The sequence below is a fragment of the Plectropomus leopardus genome, chromosome 15, assembly GCF_026936395.1.
Source record: "Plectropomus leopardus strain MGB_pleo_1.0 chromosome 15, ASM2693639v1, whole genome shotgun sequence".
NCBI classification, from domain to species: Eukaryota; Metazoa; Chordata; class Actinopteri; order Perciformes; family Serranidae; genus Plectropomus; species Plectropomus leopardus.
This window is the reverse complement of record NC_142190.1, coordinates 2,681,309-2,706,081: the sequence shown is the minus strand read 5'-3', so window position 1 is coordinate 2,706,081 and position 24,773 is coordinate 2,681,309. Positions and strand designations below refer to the sequence as shown.

Below are 24,773 nucleotides of genomic sequence, written 5' to 3'. Positions count from 1 at the left end.
CGAGGACACTTGGCATTTCAGACGTACGACGAAATTTGACAGACTCAATTAAAACACCGGACACAGATTAATGTAACTGTTGGAGTGTTTTTTAACTTTACAAACTATAACGCGTAACAAAGCTTGTCAAGCAGTCGGAGGCACGCTGCTCTCTCTCAGTTAACACTGAAGCTCGTGGTGCGCGGTCTCTTCCTTCCTGGAGGTAAGGCCATGAAACACACAGTCTCTCTGGAGCTCCGATTATTTGCTGTTGATAATTGCCGAAGCTTTGGAGCGCGGGCAATGGTATTCGGTACAGCCTTAATCGTGCTCCCCTGCAGTATAACGGCAGAAAAAAAACCCAGACGAGAGCAAAGATAACGGCTTCAGCTGTTCAGTTCAACATTCTGACATGAAGGTAAAACAGTTCAAATATTCTTAATATAGCGTACACTTAAAATGATTTTATTTTAGGTGGAAAAAATATGTTCTGCTGCCGCCCCCGTCTGCAGCAGTGCATTGTTTAGCTTCGGTGGTGGTTCTCCTGCCTGCTTCTTCAAACTGAGGCCGTTCTGACCGTCATTAACACTGACTGTGAATAAGAATCTCACACAACTCCACTCCAAAAAATCCAAACTGTCCCTTTAAAAAAATAACGGCATAAACTGGGACAAAGAGCAAGATCCACTGATGAAAACTCGAGTGAGTGTTGACAGGACTCTCAAGCCGAGCGCCTCTCCACAGATTACATTTGTGCGGAGATTACACAAGAATGTCCTCCACAAACAATGCTCCACTTCAGTGCGGCTGGTTTGTTTATGTGAGATTATGTTTCAGAGCTGATAAAAACAGCTGTTCTCCTACAATAAATACTGATTCGCTGCTGTCAAAGACATGGGAGGCTGACTGCAGTGACGCTCGGAGGAGGAGACTCCACCTCCCACATCTTTGGTATTGGATCAATGAGTCACAGGCCCGGACATTAACATGATTACTGCATCAGGAGCGGGAAGCCTCGCTGCCTCCCCTCCGCTTTTATACCGCTGTCCGTATGCACACGGGGCTTTTATCTCAAGTGGCCACTACCATCTCTCTCTCTCTCCTGTTTGTATCGTCCAAGAGAGCATCGGAAATGTTGACCAAACTGCACGCGTGACCAAAACGCAGCATAAAAAAAAAGGCGAGAAAGGATTCCTGGGACAGCCTGTCTCTAAATTGGGGATGTATAAATCCAGCCATGCATCATTTTATTGTCTACCGTTAACGTTTCCTAGCAACTAAAAGATAGAGAGCAGCACTTAATGGGGTAAAAGGGACCTGGAGGAGACACTGAGGGCTCAGACAGGGCGAGATCAACACCGGACAAAGCAAAGCAGGTTAGCAAAGAAGAAACAAACAGACATGCAAACCCCAAAATAACACATCAATTAAAAACCTCCAGAGACGAGGAAAATTATCACGCTTCAGCTCATGTTCTTAGGATTATTACTATTTTACAGATGGTACAGCTAGATTGTTTTTGTTTTCATGCAGCGTAAAAGGATTTTTTTTTACTTTTTATAGCCGTGCCCTTAAGAACCAACTGTATCTTTTGAAGCTTTTACGTGAGAAGTAAATCCACTTTAATTTTGGGCAATTCTGTGATCACTCAAGCACTGAAAAAGTCCTGGAAGCTGGCCTCATGACAACCTACGCTCTGTACACATTTTAACTGACAAACAAAAGCTGCTTCACGAACGTGAAAACAGCACCAGTGCCACAACTCTGCATATACGGGCACATTTTGGTAGCTTTGAGCTTTACAGGGTTAAATGTCAAACACACAGTTTGTGAGTGTTTCAGCTGCAGGGTTTGTTTTCTGGTTTTAAGCTCTGGAGGAGAAACTAAAGATAAATTCCACTTGTTTATTTATTATGAAAATGAATATGACTTCTTGCTTCAGTGTGGGAGTCTAACACACTACAAGCTGAACAGTTTTTTTGTGCGGTTTTGTAAATATTATGCTTTGTAACTTTGCCTGACCTCGCCATTATGTACCATCTGTTTATCTTTCCAGCATTCGTTGGAGCTGCATGTGAAAGCAGCGGCAGGGGTGAGCGCTTGTGTTTACACATGTGGTAAATATTAGTTTTTAATACTGATGCCCCAATTTACCATTTTTAACTTATTTACTCTTTACTGAGCTGTACAATAACAACAGTGACATTAAGAAAGTCGCAAAGTCATAATTAAAAAAATACTTTTTCAGGGTATCTGCAGAGATAAACCTAATGATTAATATTCTTACTACATACCCATAAAAATGACTCTTTTTAAAATTAAAAAAAAAAAATTATTCTTATATATTCAAGTACAAATAAGGCAATGTTTATAAACTCTCTCACTGTCAACCAATCCTATGACAGTAATTAAATAGAGAATTTGTTCAGAACTATTTTGAGCTGTGGATTAACACATTCAGTGCCCTGGGGGAGTATGTATACCATCGGAAAAATGTATACGCAATCAACTGGAAATAAACTACAGTGTCCACGTTCACCGCTATGAAGGAACACAGTGCAGGAGTGTGGCTGATCGTTTTTAACGTGCTCAATAAACGACATACTAGATTTTGTGACATCTTGTTCCAGTGAATGAAAGCTCTGGCCAGATGACAGCATTAGAAGAAAGGGTCACAAAACATTAGGAAATATCCACTGGGGGTCTTAAATTGTTAAATTCAATGTCAGTTTGACCAGTTGTTGTTCATATATCTCCCTCTAGACCAGGGGTCCGCAACCTCTACAATCAAAAGAGACATTTTTGACCAAAAATAATTTTAACAACCTGTCTGAGGCCGCAAAACATATTTGAGCCTTAGAGTTAACGGAACAGAGCCTGTTAAGTCTTAATAAGTTTATCAACATGATTTGTGTAAATAAGTATTTATTAATGTGTTTTACAACAATGTGGCTACTCTGCAGTTGGCTATTCATGATTATTTGGCACTTTAACTTTCTAGAATTAAAGTTAAAGCAAACAAATCTTTTTACACACCGTTGAATTCTCAATTTTCCTCCGAGACTTTTGGATCTGTAGGACATAACTAGCCTAGCAAGGGAAACTCGAGACAAGCCTCCGTCATCGAGGTTTTGTTAAAATTTAGAAGAAAAAGGTATCAGGCCATAGATGTATGACACAAATTTTAGTTATGTTTAATTTAATCATTCAGTGGGTTTTCTATAAGTGGAAAATGTAAGCATTTATTTAGACCTAGAACCGAAAAAAAGAAGTAAATTAAAATGTGAAAAAAAAATTCATGTCCATGGTTTCTTTTTTGTGTGTGTCAAAGCCGCTGGAAGCCACTAGAGAGGGGCTAAAGAGCCCCATGTGGCTCCAGAGCCACAGGTTGCCCCCCCTGCTCTAGACCAACTGGATGCAGAGAGACTAATAACCTTACAGCCCCCAATAACTGACCCTCCATTCATGAGTGGACACTCGAGGTCATCGCATCAATGACTACACGTGTATACGAACATTTTCTTTTCTTTGTTTTGAGCGAGTACTGGCAGTCTGTTTATTTATTGCCTTTTTGTGATTATTTTATTGTAAAATTGTATAAATACAATTTGGCAACTGATTATCTGAAACTAATTAGATGTTATGCATATATCAATATCGGCACTCTGCCAAAACGAGTGAAGAGATCAGCCTTTGCCAAAGATACAAACTTGTGCATCCCTACTGTGACCCTGCGGTGTGAACCTGCAGATACCCCGCGCTAAAAAGCTTACAGTGAGCACTGTGCCATCTAAGACTGAACAGCTTTAAAAAGACATTTAGGTGTTTTGTTTGTTTTGAAGCAGGAGCGGTGAGGACTTACCTCTGGATGTCAGAGATGAGCCACCAGGCCCAGGCCCAGCCGCCCACAACATACGTCTTCTGATCTGAGCCACAGCAGCCACCTGTGAGACAACACAGACGTCACATGGTTACGATCAACACAGAGAAAAAACATAAAGCGACCTGGCCAAATGCAACAGAAATTTGATTTAGATTGTTAGGGCCTTTAAAAAGCGTCAACAACAGATATTTTGAACTCGTAACGATAAATCTGCAGAGAATCTTTGCCTGAATCTGCAGCTTCCCCTCGGCTTTTCAAAGCTTTATAGCAAGTCCCTCTTAATGCACTTTTAGTGCCATTTTCAGCCGCACAAGTCAGTGATGTTCTCACCTAATTGACAGAATAAATGTTGGCTTTGTTTGCTTCTGCAAACCCCGGATATGTAACCTTTGTTTGTTTCATGTTTAGCACATGAAACTTTATGTTTCTTTACAGTTCAACAACAATACAAAAACACTTGGTTACAGTTAGGAACACTTCAAGTTTTTGTCTTAAAATATCTTTTTTATACCTCTTTTAAAACTCTGATCTTGTTTTATTTTTACATGCAGGTTTTATTGTCTTTTTGTCTTCTATGTGTGTTGATGTGAAGCACTTGGTGCATGTAACGGCATGCTGGAAATGCTGCTAATATCTCACAAAAACACAACCAATTTTGTGGTTTGTTAGTCTGGAGCAGAGGTCTGCATCACACTTTCGGTGGCACAACTGCCACTAAACATGCTAAAGACGTGTCACTAAAAACGGTCTTGTTGTTTGGTGGTCTCCAACAGGTCTGCAGCTTGGCAGCTGTCCTGCCTAGATATCACACCTCTCACCTTCCCCTTCAGCTTCAGATAACAAAGTCAGCTCATAGAGGTAATCAGAGCTACGTTGCTCTGGAAAAATATGGCCTGAAACGTACAAATGTGATGTCTCTGTGATTTGTTCAAACGAACAATGCAAACATTTTCTTCTGTTTACTTGTTTAACATCTCTCACTGCACAATACCTGCTCAGCACCAAACTGCAGAAAGACAGTGAGAGACTGACTGCTGAACACGGGAACATTTAGCAGCCAAAAAAACATGACGCTAAATGAAAGATAATGTTGTTCTGTAATTATTAGATATATAAACTTGTAACTGTTTGCTAACAAAGGTGATAATATGTCAACGCTGTGTTTACAACTTGTTTATGCTTCCAGCTAATGTCAGAAAAAAATCAGTTACTTAATATCATCAACAGGAGAAAAAAACTCATCTTAAATGTAAAATCTCGTGCATGATTATAATAATAATCTGTGCACAGTTAATTTAACACATTATGTGTGCATCTACACACATTATGTGTGCATCTACACAAATCACTCGAATTTATACACTTCTTTGGAAGAAATAAACTTAAAATAATACATAAAATAAACAAATCTGTATGTAACTGTAGCAACTGATCCGGCTTTAAACCCAAAGTAGCACAGAGGCGTTACTGAGAAAGATCTATCAAACAGTGACACAGTTTTCACATTCTGTAAGTGTCTTTCTTTGCAGGATCATGTGCTATTGAGAACGTCATAAAAGCACTCCATTTTCCAACCACAGCGCCCACAATGTTTGCTGCTGATACACCAGGAGCATGCACCTCATCTCTGCTTTCTGGAGCCACTTTCGCTCTTTGGTTTGATGTTACACTGGCACTCAAATACTGGTACTTTATCTGTTTATGTTTATTTTATTTAGGACAATGTACATTAATTAATATGAGCACACGAGTCCATCATGTAAAGCTGCCAGATTTAGCCAATTCTTATCTGCAAGCCATGATGGTTTTAAACCACTGAGTAAAAACAGCAAGATCAGGCAACATGTAAAACACCTGTTAAAATGCTCTTAACAGACTGTAAATGCTTCACGGCAGCATGTGCTTTATTTGATTGTGGTGATACATGCGATTTAATTATAGATTTATAATATTAACTAGAAAGCAGACCCCAAGATGGTGCCTTTTCAGTATGATGGAATTGGTCGCCTGACATGTACACCAAAAAAAAAAGCGTCTAGCTTCCTGATTAACTTCTGCGATATGTGGCGCAGGAGTTCCTGCTCAACTCACAGACTCTTAATTAATTAGACAGATTTTTAAATCTCTTTTATCAACCTGAGAAAAGTTTTCCAAACATAAAACCTTTCGTAATAAGAAGAGTCAGTAGTTTGCAGTTTGAGGTGTCCCTTCAACAGCTGTACAGGTGTCTCTTGTATGATAGTGGTCTATGAGGAAAAAAACAGGTTTTATTTGCTAAAATACCAAGAGTCACCACTAGAAAAAAGGCTGCCTGCCTGGATTTCATGGAAACTAATTATTTATCTAACACACAAGACAATAAACTGACCTGATGATGCTTCGAAGAGGAAATTGTTCCACTTTGAAGTGGAACAAAGCCTCATTCCCACTGCACAAAAAACCTGCAAACACCTGCTAACATCTGGCTTTTTAATGCATTGAGCTTGTGTATGATCAGCATTTTTACACCTCGTTCAAATGACTAAATGAAGCAGAGACGGGTTTTCATCCTGCTCTGATCGGCATTGATGGAAACACAACTCCCAGGTGAACGTGTTATTTCAGGTCCTTAACTGGTGGTGACATGCACTGACAATATACCATATAATTAACACAATACTGGTTAATCAAGCAAGATCACTTTGCATTTACTTTCATTTACCTCATGATGGCAGGACGATCATACAGATTAATGGTTATCTTACAGCAGGCGTTACCTGCAACGCAACAAACATGGCAAAGAAAGTCTACAGCGAGAGATGCCACTTTGAGGAGTGAGGAAAAGTTGAATATTTTTCACTAAAGAATAAAATACTTGTGTTTGTGTCTTTGTATTTGATTTTTTTTTTAGAAATAACCCGTATGATGCAAGAAGCAGCTGGTCCACAGGTGTGTTACACGATCTAATCTGGCCCTCATTTAAAGAGTTTGGACACTCTGTTCTATAGCTATTACAATCAACATTTACTTCATAATGATAAATCAAAGCAAAAAATCTTCTCTAATTGCACTTTAAGCAAATTCACACCTGAATCGAACCCTTCTTTCTACACAATACACGACAAACACTTCTAACTATCCTGCAGAGACATTAGCTACACGCAGACCATCACAGAAACGTCTATTTTCATGTGCCAAAAAAACCCACAGCCCTGCAGAAATGACAGTTTCAGCGTGAATGTGAGATCTTTCCAGATGTAAGTCAGCAGTCACCGGCCTCAGTCTGACAATTTAATCTGGACTGTTTGGTGTGACATTCCCAGCTGTCACACGTTAACGGACAGACAGAGGAGGGGGAGGGGCTGCACTTTCTTTACTGACACATCCTCCACCATCAAGCAGCCCAACTCACTGACCCACATCTCAAACACACACACACACACACACACACACACACACACACACACACACACAGACAATGTGTTCTCACATTTCCATCAACAGGGGTACTACTACACTGCACTGTACTACTGCTCTTTTCAGGGTCGTATTGTGAAAATGTTCGGAGAAATCTCCCTCCAGCACAGTGGCTTCTGGCATTTCCCAGTTTAAAAATTTCCTGGTGTGACTGAACAATATCCCACAGGAAGCAGAAGCTTTATAGCGTCCAGGCCAGGAAACTGGCACTTGGAAAGTTGAGCAATACTCTGATGAGTTCATCGTAACGACCTATTGAGCTCAGCTGGTCATGTGAGTGAATGTTGTCATATTTCCTTCTGTCTTTTTATCTAAAAAATCACATGCAGTGATAGCAATTAACAGTACTGACTTCTTTTAAAGTAATCTTTAGAAACGAAAGCAAACTGACTTGATATCTTTCAAAAACATGCAAAGAAGTTATAAGAAAATGACTTGAAATTTAGTACAAAAAAAAGACAAAAAGGGTAAATAAAAAATACATTTTTGAAAATATATAAATATGTAGAAAAAAATAAGACTTTAATAATATAATAATTACAACTACTGCTACTACTACTATTAATAATAATAATTATGAATAAATAAATAAATAATAACAGTTTATGGACATTTTGCCTATTTTTTTATCATCAACTTGTTATAATGTCTCTCAGAGGGTTAACACTTTAAAGCCTGAGCAAATTGGCATGATTTTTTTTAGAGATGTTACAAAGAAGTAAAAACAATCTACAAGACAAGTACCTGAAATTTAGAAAAAAAGATGAGAAAAAGAAAGACGGGAGAAAGAAATCAAAAAAGGTAAAAAAAAAAATAAATAAATAAAAAAAAAAGTTTTAAAAAGAAGGTTTATGGACATTTTTTCCTATATTATTATTATTATTATTATTATTATTATTGTTGTTATCATTATTATTATTAATAACTTCTAATAAATTCTCTCTTAAACCTAATTTTCAGGTCTTTTTCTTGCCATCTTTTCCTAATTTATTGTGATTTGCGTGACACCTTTTGCCAAATTGCCTCATTCCACATCTTTCCAAAAGAGGATTAAACAACTCTTACTTTCATTTTTTAAATTCTTGAAACTTTGAACCTGTGGCTGACCACGAGCAGAACCACAAAAATATGTTTTTGGACATGCTCTTTTAAAACATAATCTAATTCACTCAGATTAGAAGTGCTGTTTTAATGAAGGAATGTGGGCGGGACGAGCTTTTACTACTAAAACCCACCTGACTCGTGCCAAAATACCATCACCAGCTAAAGAAGTAACACGCTGAGGACCTATAGAAAGGCTGGGAGCAGCGGCCTTTAGCCTGACCACCGGCATATCTGAGATTCCTGACTGCATTGGCTCCACAGAGGAGGGGGAGAGGCTCAGTGTGAATGAATGACAACTTACACAAGCTCAAAAAATCCTGTCATCAGCTTTAGTGCCTTTGATGCAGTTTTGTTCCTAAAAAGTCAAGAATGCCTTTACTCACATCATGTAGAAAACATAATGTTGCATCATGTTTTGCCTTTGGCCTAAAAAGGAAATTGTTTTGGCTCTGAATCTCGTAAAATATAAAAACAAGAGTCCTTTCCTTTTTACATTTGTGGAATTAATCTTGAAATCAGGACGTCTTTCTCACGCCCACTCACCTCTGCTCCTAATTCCTCTGTGCGATTACTGACACGCTCAGAAAGTTTGTTCACAATGGAAAAACACAAAAATGTTTCTCTTCTGTCGTTCATCACAAGCGGATTAGACAGGAAAACTGCCCAAACAGATTTAGTTGCAGAAGCCTGCTGGAAATACTTGATGCACTACGTGCTGCCAAACCACATTCATAAACTGAGGGGAGATTTTCAAAGAGGCAGAGATCAGTAATTCCTAAAAAAAACTGTCTGAGGTCCACCAGGGAACCATATCAGATTAATGGAGAGCGCAGAAACATGACAAAAAGTTTTGATTTGATCTAACATAGAAATCAGGGCATGTACAGGTATCATTAATGCTTTTTAAGACCTTTTCTGGATCATTTTTAACCAAATTAAAGACTGTTTTTTGTTTTTTTTTTAGATAATCATGGTTTTGATCTAAAAAAAAAAAAAAAAAAAAAAAAAGAATAGCAAATAAAATTTAGAATATATGATGATGTAGGATTATGGTTATTTTTATTTATTATTTTTTGTCACTTATGAGGGGGAAAGAGCTGCTGCAAAACAGGTACAGCATTTTTAAAAAAGTAAGCATGGAGGAGGGGCTTGTGTTTTAATTTTGGCTTTAGTGAGGAACATACAACTTGGGAGTATTTTTTATTTATTTTAAATAACAAAGTCACACCCCAGCCACCCCCCTCCTCTGATATATTATATACAGTCCCTAAACACTGGTACAGAAGCTAAGCGATGTCCTGCTGTGGACAGAGCGGCAGCAAAACATATTTTAACCACCTAAAAAATCATTATCAGTTTAAGTGTTCACTATATTTTAAACTTGTCTCCTCTTTATCTTCCACAACAGCTGATGGAGGCAGCGGTAGAGCAGCAGCTCCGCCGTTCAGCAGAGTAAAAGGACGGCTTCAAATCCCCGTCATTAAGGGCTGTCTGACAGTCAAGTAAAGCAGTGAAAATATTATAAATTACACTTAAACTGATATGGATCATCATCATAATTTTAAGGTGGCTTATTCTTATCAATGAAGGCACAGTTTGCTCAGCACCGCTTGATTACATGTACGTGATGCAGCAGTTTTCTAACCCAAAGTTATTGTAAATAAACAGCTGTGATTGTGATTGGGTCTATACCATAGACTGTAAATAATATAGATTTATTGCAACTAACTGATAGAGGACATATCTCCACCAGTCGTAGAGGAGTCAGACGTACATCAATAAATCGATTTCTTCCCTGATGCTTGTATACTGGGACAAGGACAGTAGTCCAAATAAATGTCCTAACTGAGATATAACTGCAGCTCGACTAAATGTGCATGTAAACAACACATCGCCTATCCGGTTGTTTTGAAACATCGTTAACAGAAATTACAAAAAGATGGCAGAAAGAGGATCACTGGTCGAGAGGAAAGAAAACGCAAATTTTGAGGTGTGGAAACACTAGGGTTTTGACCACAATCATGTGAAAGATTGTTACATGGCTGCTGGTGAACTGTAAAGCTTTCATTGTTTTTCAGTTTGATTGTATTTATAGTTAAACTTGTCCACTGTTAAAATAAACACCAGAGTTAATATCCAATAAATGCATGATGTTCGTTAAATAATTATGATTACTATTTTTGCTATAATTGAGCAAACCTACGGTTATATGCCTCTAAATCTCCCTAAATTTTATACACTGCTCCTATAATGACTTTAATATATAATGTTGAATTTCAGACATTTAAGGACCTGCAGACGTCCAGTTATAGCATGACTCGCAGTCATTTTGGCTCTCTGCTCTTCATTTGCTTTAACATTACAGAGAATTTCGAATAAAAAGGAAATTCAACGGCAATCTTTGACACAAAAAGGGGGGACCTGGCCTCTCAGTTTTTATATTGGAAGAGCCTTGAGATTAAGAAATCTTGTGTATCCTGTTTCAAGTCTGAGAAACACCATGTGATGGGTGTGTGGGGCTTGTACCAGCTGTAATTTAATTAATTCAGCTGTATCCCCTCTGCCGCAGAGAGCCACCATGTCCTACATACACAGAACAGAACAAACAGACACGAAATAAACTCATTCACTCTGCTTCTCCACATATGGACATACGACGGCTGCTTTATCATAACTAAATACAAATGTGGGAGCAGTTTCACGAGCAAAACGTTGAGACCAAAACAAGAACAGATGCGGAACCACAACCCAATTTAATCCAAACCACTAAAAGGGAGAGACAAAACGTGAACACACATTGATTCAGTCAGAAAAAGGACAGGAAACAGGTGGAGAGATTGGTGTTATTAAACAATATAACAGACATATTTCTGAGTATAAACGCATAAACGTTTGTGGGATTAAGCCGAATATCACGTCTCGTCTCTCAGTGTCCATTTACACCCAAAAAGTGACAGACATTACCAAATATTATAACATTTACTATTTAAAATGAAAACCGCCGTTTTTTTCAAATAGGGTTTGGCGTGAACCTGTGACTTGCTAAAGTCACGTTTCCCCAAATTACATGTACTGTTAGCTTGTGTACTGCTATTCAATATTTAAGTGAAATAAACGTCGAATAAAGGTTTGACGAGTGGTTTAGTAAATTGTTTAAAGGTTTTTTCAATAAGCATTTCATCGAGCCAGGAGGGAGCTAGCAACTACACATCGACCGAAAAACGTTAACGTTACCTGAAACCACCAGGGCCTCGTTTGGTCCAACGGTGTGGCAGTTCCCCATTTTACCGACAGAAAAACACACGTATCCAAACCTAGTCGACGCCGACGAAACCAATTTCACTTATAAACGCCGATTTTCCGCCGTTTTTTTCCACCAATTCTCAGTGATCGATGATTTCTGTCGGAGGCGAGCAGCGAGACTCAAAGCGACCGTTACACGAGGCAGTGCTTCCGCCTACGGCTTTCACAATAAAGCTTTTGTTTTTGTGTTTTCTTTTCTTTTCTTTTCTTTTCTTTTCTTTTCTTTTCTTTTCTTTTCTTTTCTTTTCTTTTCTTTTGTCTGTCTGTGTGGTGAAAACTAATTTCAGTTTTAGTCTTGTTTATTTGTTTATTTCGAACAACAAAAAAGAAAGAAACAAAATAATTTTAAAAAACAACATAGTTGCAATAGAAATAAAAAGTAAACGCACTTTACAAATATGTCGGTCAAAGTCTTGATAAGAAATATGTAGAGTATTCATTTGGTAACTGCACACCAATTTGCAGATAAGATAAGATAAACTTTATTGATCCTACCATGGAAAAGGGTAGCCTGCTTGTTACAGCAGCTCAAGAGTCAAAAAAGTGATAGAATAATAAATAAGCATAAAATAAGTAAAAACAGGACAAATATACAAATAAAATAACATTTATAGACCATAAATGTACATTTTTCTCTAGACAAGTTCATGGTGGATAACTGTAAAGAGTTACTGCACACATCATTGTATTACTGCAATACACAAATGATAAAATAAATATAATTGTACAAGATACAAGCAGGAAATTTCACACACACACACACACACACACACACACACACACACACACACACACACAAAACATATCAAGAAACACTGTAGATTTGTAAAAAAAAAAAAAATTAAATAAAAAAACACTGTACAATTAATTTCATGCAAGAATATTTGTCATATATTATTTTGTAACTTTATTTTCTGATATTTGTAAATCTGGAAGATGGCATATGGTATGTAATCCCATAGAGGATGGAAACACACACACACACACACACACACACACATATATATATATATATATATATATATATATAGTATTATGTAAGGAATGGCGATATGCTTTGTTTTGTTTTGTTTGTGTGCTGATATTTGTATGTTGTTGCTGTTTTTTTTTTGTTGTTTTTCTTTAAATGTCGTTTGACTAATCTAAAAACTAAAATAAAAACTAATTACAAAAAAGAATAATTGCACTATATAAACAAGAGCAATATGCATAATTAGATATAAAATATTTTATATATAATCATATAATGATTAATATAATAAATGTAAGTACATTTGTTTAAAATAATGAGAAATGAAAATATGTGGTTTTGAGGTTTGTTTTGAATTATTATGCTAATATTTGAGGACTGAGCTGAGTAAGTGAGAAAAGCTGGTCGTGTTATTGATTTTATTTTGTAGGTCCCCGCGCCTCAGTTCCGTTGTTTTTTGGGATCTCTTGACTCAGCTGATCGGACAGCCCTCCCCTCTGCTCTGCCCCTCCCCACCGCAGAGAGATACGATACCATAATAATCAAAAAAGGCGTGGCCGGTTGAATTTCCTCTCACGAAAGTCACCTAAACAGGACTCTCTGTAATTTTCCTCACACAGAAAAGTCTGTTTGCGGATGGCAGTCATGTGTTTGGTGACCTCATCACGTGATGTTTGGGTGTTTTGGTGGTCACAGATTTCCGTGACAGCGATAGTTTTAATATCTGTGAATCGCATAATGCAGATTGAAGATTTTTGGTACTTTAACCCTTTTAAACCTGAATAAATTTGCTCAATTACAAAAACACGAAGAGAAAGCAATGAGCAGCTTTACGAAATAAATAAATGAATAAAATGGCCCAAAAATTAGAAAGAAATTAGTTTTAAAAAATAAAAGTTAGGAGAAAATGGCCCAAAAAAATTAAACAATAATAATAATAATAATAATAATAATAATAATAATAATAATAAAAACAGGGCAGGAGCAGACCTGCACCACAGCCCAAACTGGCCCTCTGCAACCAGCATGGAAATAGCCGGCGACCACAGCTGCATTCACAAACAGCCTGCAGGTTACAGCCCTCATCCCTCATCAGGTCAGCAGCTTCAGGTAAACACCTTTTCTTGTGCTGCATTCAGACGAATTTCACGAGCCATTTGACCCTCTGAAACATGAGCAAATCGGTCTGATTTCTTTTGATAACACGGTGATAAAAGGCATTGACAAACTTGTCAAGAAATGTCCCGAAATTTTTTTAAAAATTGTTATATGTGATAATTAAATTACCAAAAATTTGTTTTTTAAAAAAGAGGTGAGGATTATAAGATTTTTTTAAAACGTTTTTTTCATATTTACAGGTATTTTTAATATTTAATCCATATATATTATATTTAATATTATTTCTAATTTGTAAAAAAAAAAAATCAAATTTTTGGGCCATGTCGTGTTTGGTTGCTTGTTTCCTTCTCTCCACATTTTTAAAAGAAATCAAACCACTTTGTTTCAAAGGGTTAAGGGTGGTGGTCACGTTAAAATTGAGGACACTTGCTCAAAAGGTAACTAAGCCATGGACTGTATCCTGCTTCAGCTTCTCTTGATAATCACACTTTTAAAGAGCCACTCATATCTGTGCTTATTATTAAGGTTACAGCGGGGGTCACGGGGTTTGTTTTAATAGAGATGACCCACTTTGAAATCCATGTGACACCACATGTTGCTCCAAACACTCACTCACTCTGTAAATGAATTTTTAAACATATAATTACTAAATTAAGAAATAGTTCTTGGAAATTTTTTCTAGCTTGGGTATTGGGTAGTTTATTATCATTTTATTTTTTTTAAATTATTTTTCAGAAATTAGTAAAAGTACAAAAATACCTGAAAATGAGTAAACTCAGAAACAGTTACAAACAGGGGAAAGTAAAAAAAAAATCAGCCAGAAAATTACCTAAAAAACTAGCTCTTAAAATGATAATATAATAATTCTGTAAAATAGTTTTGAATATATAAATAAATATATAATTATAATTATGAATATAGTTCTATGGACATTTTCCAAAGCTTTTGCATATTGTTTTTTTTTTATTCTTTTGTCAAAAGGCAATAAGTAACCTAAGAATAAATGACTCATGACTAGATGCCAAATCCCCCTAAATCTCACACACTGGACCTTTTATGTGAATACATGTTAAAGTGGATAAACGTCCATGAAATGTTGGATGCATATTTGAACATCCTTAGACATGCCAAAAAAAATTTAAATGTTATGTCTCTTCGTTTGTACAAAACTGAGAGAAAACATCAACTTTAACCCTCGTGCATGTTTTTTAACACCACAAATATGAAGCGTTTATGACACATATTAACTAACTTTTCCTTCTCGGTGAGCCTCAGAGCAGCTTTCTACCAAGCTAATCATTAAGGATAATAAAGAGGAAGGTGATATCCCCCAGGGTCGTCTTTTCGTAGAGTTTGGGCCCAGACGAGCGACTGATGGCAGCCATGGAGCGGCAGAGCAACAGACCTACATGGAGCAGGCAGATAGAGTTCACCCTCGCGGGCATCGGCTGCGCCGTGGGTCTGGGCAACGTTTGGAGGTTTCCTTATCTCTGCTACAGGAGTGGAGGAGGTGAGACGCCGAGACGGCACCTCAAGTTTAATTATGAAACCAGCCTCTTTGCTTGCTTCACTGAGCAGACACGCGGGGTCTGAAAACGGTCCAAAGGTTTATCGAGTGGGCTGTGAGTGAGCACTTTGTGCTGCAGTGATGCTGATTGTGGAGGAAAAAAAGAAATGTTCATTTAGCTCTAAACTTACCTTACTGTGCATGTCTTTTAACCCTTTGATGCCTGAGAAAATTTGTTTGATTTCTTTCTTGCGGAGATGGCAACAAGCTTCCTAAAAAGACAAAAAAAAAAAAAAAAGCAAAAAGTTAGTTAAAAAAGTAGAAAGAACTTAACTGAGATTAACCACAAAAAAGTGGAGGGAGGATGTGTAGGATGTCCACGTGCAGCGTGAGCCCGCCATGTGCTTGTGTTGACGCTACAGCGGCGCCATCCCGAATCGCCGACAGCAGATGCAGAAGGAAACCTAGACGCAAAAAGTAGACGCAAAAGATTGATTTATTTCCAAAACATGGTGAGAACGCAGTTGGCAACTTAAGAAGAAATTACCCAAAAATTTGCACAAAAAAGGACAAGAAAATTAATCAAAATTAAAGGAAAAAAGTTAAAATAACAAAGAAGGGACCTGAAAACATGCTTCAATGATATTCATAATTGTGTAAAATAATTCAAAATATATATTTACAATAGTTATAAACATATTTTTAAAACATTTATTCCTAGCTTTTAAAAAAATATTAATTAAATCTACTATTTTCTTGCAATTTGTGGAAAACGTCTTGCCAAGTTGCTCATCTAATTTTTTCACAAAACTATTTTTTCAGCATTTGATGGTTTAAATATGTGAAAGGCATCTCGACACAGCACAAAAAAGTGATGTCAATCCTGGTTTCAAAGGGTTAATAACCATTGGGTAACATTAACAGTTAGCCCTGTCACTGTGTGTGTGTGCGTGTGTGTGTGTTACTCCATCTACAATAAAAGGAGATTTCAGCATTAGTAAACAGCACAATTTGCATTAAATGTGTAATTATAGGACAAAATTGCACGGTTACACAAAATTCATGGAGTGAATTTGCATTAATTTTTGCACCGTCTTCGGTCTGTTACACTCTAACTGAAGTGTCACCTGATGAGTTGATGAGTAGCGAGCTCTCCTGATCTCTGACACACTTCACGAGCAGTAAAAGAAAACGATCTTTTCTTTGATGAAGGTTAAAGTGACCTTTTGTTTCATAATGGGTTAATTATCTCGAGATACCAAAGCTCAGTTTCTTGAGATAACTCAATGCCAACAAAATGTGTGTGACAGTTGAGTCATCACTTCCCGTCAGGTGCCTTCCTGGTGCCGTACCTGCTCATGCTGGTTGTGTTGGGGATCCCTCTGCTGTACATGGAGCTGACTGTGGGTCAGTACACGAGGAGAGGGCCCGTCCACGCTCTGGCTAATGTCTGCCCGCTCTTAAAAGGTACTCTGGCGCATAAAACCATTTGTTTCCAGACTCCTGACAAGTGTCCAAAAACTGACATTATTTTGATGTTTTTTTTTGTCCTCAGGAGTGGGCATCGCATCAGTGGCCATCTCCTTCATCATGTGCACCTACTACAACATCGTCATCACCTGGGCTCTCTATTACCTCTTCAGCTCCTTCCAGGCGCCGCTGCCCTGGCAGAGCTGCAACAACACCTGGAACACACTCAACTGCACCAATCACGCCACCAACAGCAGCTTCTCCTCCACAGCCAGCCAGGAGTTCTTCAAGTATGTCCTACGAGCCGAGACGTCTCACACAAATATAAAAGCCACAACATAAATACAAAAGCAGCAACGCAAATGCAAAAGGCCAAAATGAAACTGCAAAAGCTACAGCACAACTGCAAAAGCAACAATGCAACTGCAAAAAGCAACAATGCAACTGCAAAAAGCAACAATGCAACTGCAAAAAGCAACAATGCAACTGCAAAAAGCCAAAATGAAACTGCAAAAAGCAACAACACAACCACAAAAGGCCACAATGCAAATAAAAAAGCAATAACGCAATAAAAGCAGCTGTGACGTGTCAAACAGCTGCAAAAAGTATGCGATAATAGATGGTGAATTTGACTTCCCAACTCGGAAATTACGACTTTTCGACATCACATGAACGCAGCATTAGTGAAGGGTCAATTACAAGCATGGTCGCTCTCAGCTTCAGTACCTCTGCTGGCAGTGATGGTGTGATGGACATGAGAGGACATGATGAGAGGACACACTGGACGCGGTTTGAGTTCAGGTGTAGTGAGTTTCCAGCTCGGTTCTGCTGAAAGAATAAACTGATATCTGATGTTTGATGTAAATGTGCAGAGATCACAGCAGAGCCGTGACTTAGGGACGGTTCTGTAGCTGCAGCTTCCTGACATTTTGGGGAATGTTTATCTCTATAGCTCCACTATAACACAAACTGAATATTATTTTCAGCATTATTTTTGTACAATTCAAGTTGACATAAGAAGATAAGAGGAACAAAAAACCCCAAAATATAATGATTTTGCTTTTGAAAATAACTTTCTTTTCCAGCTTTTTGTCTGAAACGTCATGAGGTTGTCATCTGTCCTCACCACATCTCAGCTTTTTATACCCTCAGGTGATGAAAAACAAACAAAGAGAAATGTCAGTATCTTATCAGCCACGAGCAGCTGGAAATTATTGGTTTATCGATATCGGTTGATTATCGTGCGTCACATCTTTTTTGGTTTTTTTGAAGATATAAGATGCTGGAGCAGATGAGTGGCGTCGAGGACGCAGGCGTTCTCCGCTGGGACCTTTTCCTCATTCTCCTGCTGGCTTGGATTCTCATTTATTTCTGCATCTTTAAAGGGGTGAAATCAACGGGCAAGGTGAGAGAAAAAAGACAGAGGCAAAGAGACAGAGAGAGACGGGTGGACAGACAGTGATTAACAATCCTCGTGTGTGTCTGTCTGCAGGTGGTGTACTTCACGGCTCTGTTTCCGTATGTCATCCTGATCGCCCTGCTGATCAATAACGCCCAGCTTCCAGGAGCCGTGGACGGGATAAAGTTCTTTATCATCCCCCAATGGGACAAGCTGCTCTCAGTGGAGGTAAGACAGACAAGACAGAGGACAAGAGGAACTTCTGTCTGAAAAAAGAGAGTGGTAAATCACGGAGGACGAAAAATAACACAGGTGTCGAAAAATAGATAAATAAATGTATAAACAAATAAATAAAAACAGGAATAAACAATTATGAAAATACATTTATATATAAATACAACACTAGATAAATAATGAATAAATGTAGAAATAAATATATCAATTTTAGAAAATGTATAAAGACCTACAGGAATCAATATATTGAATTATATTGTATTGGTATTGTATTAGTATTGTATCAGTATTGGTGTTGTATGGTATGGGTATTGTATTATATGAGTATTGGTTTTGGTATTGTATTGGCATTGTGTTGGTAATGGTATTGTATAAGTATTGTATTGGTATTGTATTATTATTGCATTGTATTGGTATTGTATGGATATTGGTATTGGTATTGTTTTGGTATTGGTATTGGTATTGGTATTGGTATTGTACTGGTATTGGTATTAGTATTGTATTGTATTGGTATTGGTATTGTATTCGGATTGTTTTGTATTGGTATTGTATTGGTATTGGTATTAGTATTGTATGGTATTGTATTGGTATTGTATTGTATTGGTATTGGTATTGGTATTGTATTGGTATTGGTATTGGTATTGGTATTGTATTGGTATTGGTATTGGTACTGGTACTGGTATTGTATTGTATTGGTATTGGTATTGTATTGTATTGTATTGGTATTGTATTGGTATTGGTATTGTATTGTATTGGTATTGGTATTGGTATTGTATTGTATTGGTATTGGTATTGTATTGTATTGGTATTGGTATTGTATTGGTATTGGTATTGTATTGTATTGTATTGGTATTGGTATTGGTATTGTATTGGTATTGGTATTGATATTGGTACTGGTACTGGTATTGTATTGTATTGGTATTGGTATTGTATTGTATTGGTATTGGTATTGTATTGGTATTGGTATTGTATTGTATTGGTATTGGTATTGGTATTGTATTGGTATTGTATTGGTATTGTATTGGTATTGGTATGGTATTGTATTGGTATTGGTATTGGTATTGTATTGGTATTGGTATTGTATTGTATTGGTATTGGTATTGGTATTGTATTGTATTGGTATTGGTATTGGTATTGTATTGTATTGGTATTGGTATTGGTATTGGTGTTGTATTGTATTGTATTGGTATTGGTATTGGTATGGTATTGGTATTGGTACCGGTATTGGCGTTAATCGTCCGTCTGTGTTGCAGGTGTGGGTGAACGCTGCAGCTCAGATCTTTAACTCCATCGGGATTGGTTTCGGCTCGCTCTTGGCGATGTCCAGCTACAACTCCTTCAACAACAACGTTCTGAAGTAAAAAAAACAAATCCTCGTCTCTCAGTTTCCCCCTCAGCAGTGACAATAATGATCTCTGCGCGGGCAGAATAAAAATAAAAATAAAACTTTTTTTCCCTGCAGGGACACTCTGACTATCGCCATCATCAACTCCCTCACCAGCATCCTGGCAGGTTTCGTCATTTTTTCTGCCTTTGGATTCATGTCTCACCTGCAGGGCGTCCCTGTCAGCGATCTGGCCGTGGACGGTGAGAAAAGGCGACGAGTTCACTAATATTCTCAGGACATCTTTCTATACATTTTATTTTCTCAGTTTTCTCATAATAACGACTTATTTACGGTTGTTTTCTCAAGATCATGATGCTCGCTTTCTCGTGATAATGGCTTATATTTCTCATTATCTCAAGAAAACTGAGCCCGTTTTGTCGAGATGACGACATAATTTCAGGTCACCAAACAAATATACACGTCTGGGGGCTAAAAAGCAGCAGGAAATGTACCAAACAGTCTAAAGGACGTCAAGTTTTTGCAGTCAAGTCACATTAAGGCTGATAAATCTGCATAAATCGCTCTTCTTCAGGGTCATAGCTGTTTTTATTCTTTTTTTAATGAGCAATATTAAACTGACATCCTGTGTGTGTGTGTGTGTGTGTGTGTGTGTGTGTGTGTGTGTGTGTTTTTTTTTAGGTCCTGGACTTGTTTATGTCGTTTACCCACAAGCCTTTGCCAGCATGCCCGTGGCTCAGCTCTGGGCTGTGATGTTCTTCTTCATGCTGCTGTGCCTCGGACTCGACAGTGAGGTATTTTAATGAGGAAAACATTAACCCTTTGACACCTGAAACCTCAGTTTTGTTGTGCTGTGTTCAGACGGCTGTCATGAGCACTTAAACCTCTGAAACGTGAGCGAATTGGTTTGATTTCTTTTGAAAACATGGGGACAAAAACTCACAAATAGAAATTAGTTAAAAGTTACAAAAATGTATTTTTTTAAATATAAAAAAAATGTCCAGAAAACTATAATTACTATGATTGTATATTGAAAATTGTTAACAGAAAAAAATATACAAATGTTTGTTTTGTTTGTTTGTTTTAAAATTTCAGCTTTTTTTTTGGGACATTTTCAAGTTTGACTTTGTTTTGTTATTTTACTTTTTGTTTATTTTCAGGAAATTTTCTTCAATTTATTCAAATTTTTGAAAAAACTGTCTCTTCATGTTTTTGGAAAATTAATAAATATGTAAAATAAAAAGTAAAAAAATAATAATATTAATAATAATAATTTGCTGTCAAAGGTTTGACTAATTCTAGTTTGATTATTTGCAGCGATCATACAGAGATTTCTTTTATTTATTGATTTATTTTGGCAGTTTGCGATGGTCGAAGTGATGGTGACGAGTCTGATGGATGAATTTTATCAACATCTGATTCAAATCTTCAAGCGTAAGGAGCTGTTTGTTCTGGCTGTTTGTGGTGCGGCGCTCCTCCTGGGGATCCCCTGTGTCATGCAGGTACACGCCGTCATTTAAGCCATTTAAACTTTAACCAGTTAAATCCCGATTGTGTTTTTGGCGTCTCGCTAACCTGCAGGTCTAAAGACGGCGTCTGTTTTCAGGTGGGCATCTATGTGTTCCAGCTCATGGACCATTACACCGCCATCGTGTCCATCATGTTTCTGGCTTTCTTTGAGGTTGTGGCGATCTGTTGGTGTTACGGTGAGCAGACGTGTGTCTTTCTGTTTTTTCAGCGGCCATTTAATGCAAATACATCACCACAATAAATATCGAAATTGGACGTTTCTGCAAACAACAACACTGTGGTTAAAACACTCGGTTACGGTTAGAAAAAGGTCGAGTTTTAGCTTCGAATACCTGTTTTTGGTGGAACAATCCCGATAGGAAAAGCAACGATGTCTCCATTAAAAAAAAGTTTTACGTGCAACTATTGACGCAGATTGTCGAGATTAAAAAAACGCTTTTTGTGGCACATTTTGACTGTGGGACATTCTGACGATTTTAGGAGATTTTTAGGATTTTAGGACATTTCTTGTATTTTAGGGTGTTTCCGGGATTTTGGGACATTTCTTGGATTTTAGGGTGTTTCCGGGATTTTGGGACATTTCTTGGATTTTACGACATATCTCAGATTTTAAGACGTTTCTAGCATTTTAGCACGTTTCTAAGATTTTAGGACATTTTGAGGATTTTAGGACTTTTCTTGTGTATAAGTGTATAAAAAGTACTAGCTGTGAGCCGACGTTGCTCTCCGTGCAGGAGGAAATCGACTTTCGGACAATCTGGAGGAGATGACCGGAAAAAGAGCGAACAGCTTCTTCAGGCTGTGTTGGCTGGTTGTTGCTCCTGGGCTCATCACTGTGAGTCGGACCTCAATATGATTTAAATTTCTCTTCCAAACGAGCCAACATGAGATCTAAAGTTTTCACAGCTAATCATTTCTTCTGGCGGCAGGTTATCCTGGTTTTCTCCGTGATCCAGTTCAAACCGGCGCGATATGAGAACTACGTCTTCCCTCCCTGGGCTCAGGGGGTCGGCTGGGTCATCGCCATGGGCTCCATCATCTGGATTCCTCTGGGTGCCGTTCACACCTTGTGGGTGCTACCTGGCTCGCTCGTACAGGTGACACATTTACCATTTGCTTGTTTTTGTGCGATATTGAAGGTGGGACCCCAGCCCAGACGCCAGAATAAAATACTGTAGCAACAAAATCACATTTTTTTTAAATTAGCTGAGGACATTTACAGCCATGATTGTTACAACAAAAACTATTTTTTAATAACATATCGGGAAGATTACAGATCAGTTTGTTTACCAAAACCTGGTATTTTTGGACAACACGTCAAGACATTTTCAGCTGTGTTTCTTGCAACAAAACCTGGTATCTTTTGACGACATGTCAGGAAATTTCCAGTTACGTTTGTTGTGCAATATCAGGTATTTTTAACAACAAGTTGGGAAATTTTCAGATGTGTTTTTTGGGCCAAAACCGAGTATATTTTTATGATATGTCAGGACATTTCCAGACATGTTTCTTTGGATAATAGTGGATATTGTTTAACCACACGTCGGGACATTTTCAGCTAAAACCAGGTATTCACGAATGATAGATCAGGACATTTCCAGCAAACCATTTTTTTTAACATGTTGGGAAATTGCCAGATGTGTTTGTTGGCCAAAACCTGGTGTTTTTTGACGACATGTCACGACATATCCAGCCACGTTTCTTACGACAAAATCATGTATTATTTAATGAAACATCAGGACATTTCCAGCTATGTGTATTGCGCAATACCGGGTATTTTTAAACAACATGCTGGGAAACTTCCAGTTGTGTTTGTTGAGCCAAAACCAGGTATTTTATAAATATGTCAGGACATTTCCAGTCATGTTTCTTCGGACAAAAGTGGGTATTTTTAACGACGTCAGGACATTTTTAGCGACCAAAGCTTACCTTACCCTAACCAAGTTATTTTTATGCATAATTAACTCCCCATTTATTGCTCTGTAAAACACTTTTATGTCACAACATAAAATTAAAAATTGACTTATAAATTTCAACGTATCTGCTACATATGAAACGCATATATCCAAGATAATTTTTAGAAACAAACAATACCAACATTTAGGCGATTGAGTCGAGAACCAACATGCAAGTGTTGCCGTGTCACGTTCATATAAAAATCAAACTACATTTTCTTATATATTCCTCTTACAGAAACTGAAGCTGTCCATCACCCCGTTCGCCCTGAATGAAATATCAAAAATGCCGTATTATGAGAGGGGAGGAACAGACGTCGCTGTCATCAGCTCCAACATCCATCTACCTGAAAAACGTCCCGCTCAGACAAACCTGTGATACCTCCGTGCGCCGCACAGTGTTCACCGAGCCACGAGAGTGGCCCATTTATTTAATCACAACATTGTTTGCCATTCGTTTTAAATCTGTGACAAACCTCTGGTTAGTCAAACAGAAGTAAAAAACAAAAATGATTTTTTACCTGATTGAGAAATGCTGCTGCATATCTGCCATGCAGATATATTCCAACGGTCATTTATGTGAGCCTGCTGATTCAATTTGTTGTTGTAAATGTGAGATTTTGCAGTTTTGCTGATTTTTTTTTTCTGTGATAAAATGTGGAAAGACAAAGTCCGTTATCGTTGTGTACATCTTTAATATCTGGCCGACACTTCCTCTGTTGTGAGGGAGCTTCAGGTGAAGGACGTCGTTCCTCTTATTTTACTTTGCTGAGGGTGCCATCTTTTGGTCTGTTGATGCAGTTATGGGTGTTGAGATAAAGTAGATTTAGTCAATACATTTTATCCAGTAAAATGATAAAATAATATATTTACAGGGTCATAAAAGTCATGGAATTTGCAAGTGGAAATTTCCAGGCCTTAATACATTTTGGAAAACTAAATATTCCCTGAAAGTTTTGGAAAAGTCATGGAATTTTGTTTCACAAACCTGTATAATAACACATGATGTGTTCAAGAACTGTCAAAAAGTTGAAAATCCAGCAATAATTTCTGTTTTTACTTGTTCTGGCTGTTATAAATGGTCTAAGTTTTGGTGATTTTTAATGAAAACATTAAAAAACTAGCATATTTTCTTGAAAAACCACCCCAAAATAAAAAAAAAAATCACCAAAAATTATTAAAGGAAAAAAAAAGCTGTTTTTTTTAAAGAAAATATGCCTCCCAAACCTCAAAGTTTAAAAGAATAAATAATAATAAATAAAACAAATAATATTTTTTTCTTAAAAAATTGACCAAAAATTGTAAAGAAAATAAGGTTCTTTTTTTTTTTTTTTTTAAAAAAAAAAAAAGAAACCACATTGCAGACCTTTTTTTTTTTTTTTTTTAAAAGGGCTTTGTTTTTTTCTTTAAAAAAATAAATAAAAATGAGGAGATAAAGAATGGCCAAAAAGAATTCAAAAATATTAATAAATGAGTATTGAAGGTCAATTCAGAGAATGTATAGACTTTAAAATTTGCC

General features: G+C 37.3%; 2 protein-coding genes across 3 annotated transcripts in view; one reads left to right on the top strand and one right to left on the bottom strand.

The window, feature by feature from the left end:
* LOC121952592 (flotillin-2a) overlaps nt 1-11,862 on the bottom strand; it is a 29,778-nt gene extending 17,916 nt beyond the window's left edge. Inside the window, exons 1-2 of one of the 2 annotated variants that reach the window (XM_088088083.1) lie at nt 11,657-11,862; nt 3,842-3,923 (exon numbers count right to left, since the gene is read on the bottom strand). In XM_088088083.1, the coding sequence (XP_087944209.1) occupies nt 3,842-3,923; nt 11,657-11,705 (131 nt within the window). In that variant the 5' untranslated portion in view covers nt 11,706-11,862. The remainder of the gene's footprint in view (nt 1-3,841; nt 3,924-11,656) is intronic. The other variant, XM_088088082.1, reaches the window with a different exon arrangement.
* Nucleotides 11,863-14,592: 2,730 nt separating this feature from the next.
* Nucleotides 14,593-24,409, top strand: LOC121952703 (sodium- and chloride-dependent GABA transporter ine). Its single transcript, XM_088088767.1, has 13 exons — nt 14,593-15,324; nt 16,654-16,788; nt 16,877-17,081; nt 18,064-18,196; nt 18,284-18,418; nt 19,678-19,781; nt 19,887-20,011; nt 20,451-20,563; nt 21,131-21,271; nt 21,376-21,475; nt 22,034-22,134; nt 22,229-22,396; nt 23,493-24,409. The coding sequence occupies exons 1-13, from the start codon at nt 15,189-15,191 to the stop codon at nt 23,631-23,633; spliced, it is 1,737 nt and encodes a 578-aa protein (XP_087944893.1). The 5' UTR covers nt 14,593-15,188; the 3' UTR covers nt 23,634-24,409.
* The last annotated feature ends 364 nt before the right edge of the window (nt 24,410-24,773 follow it).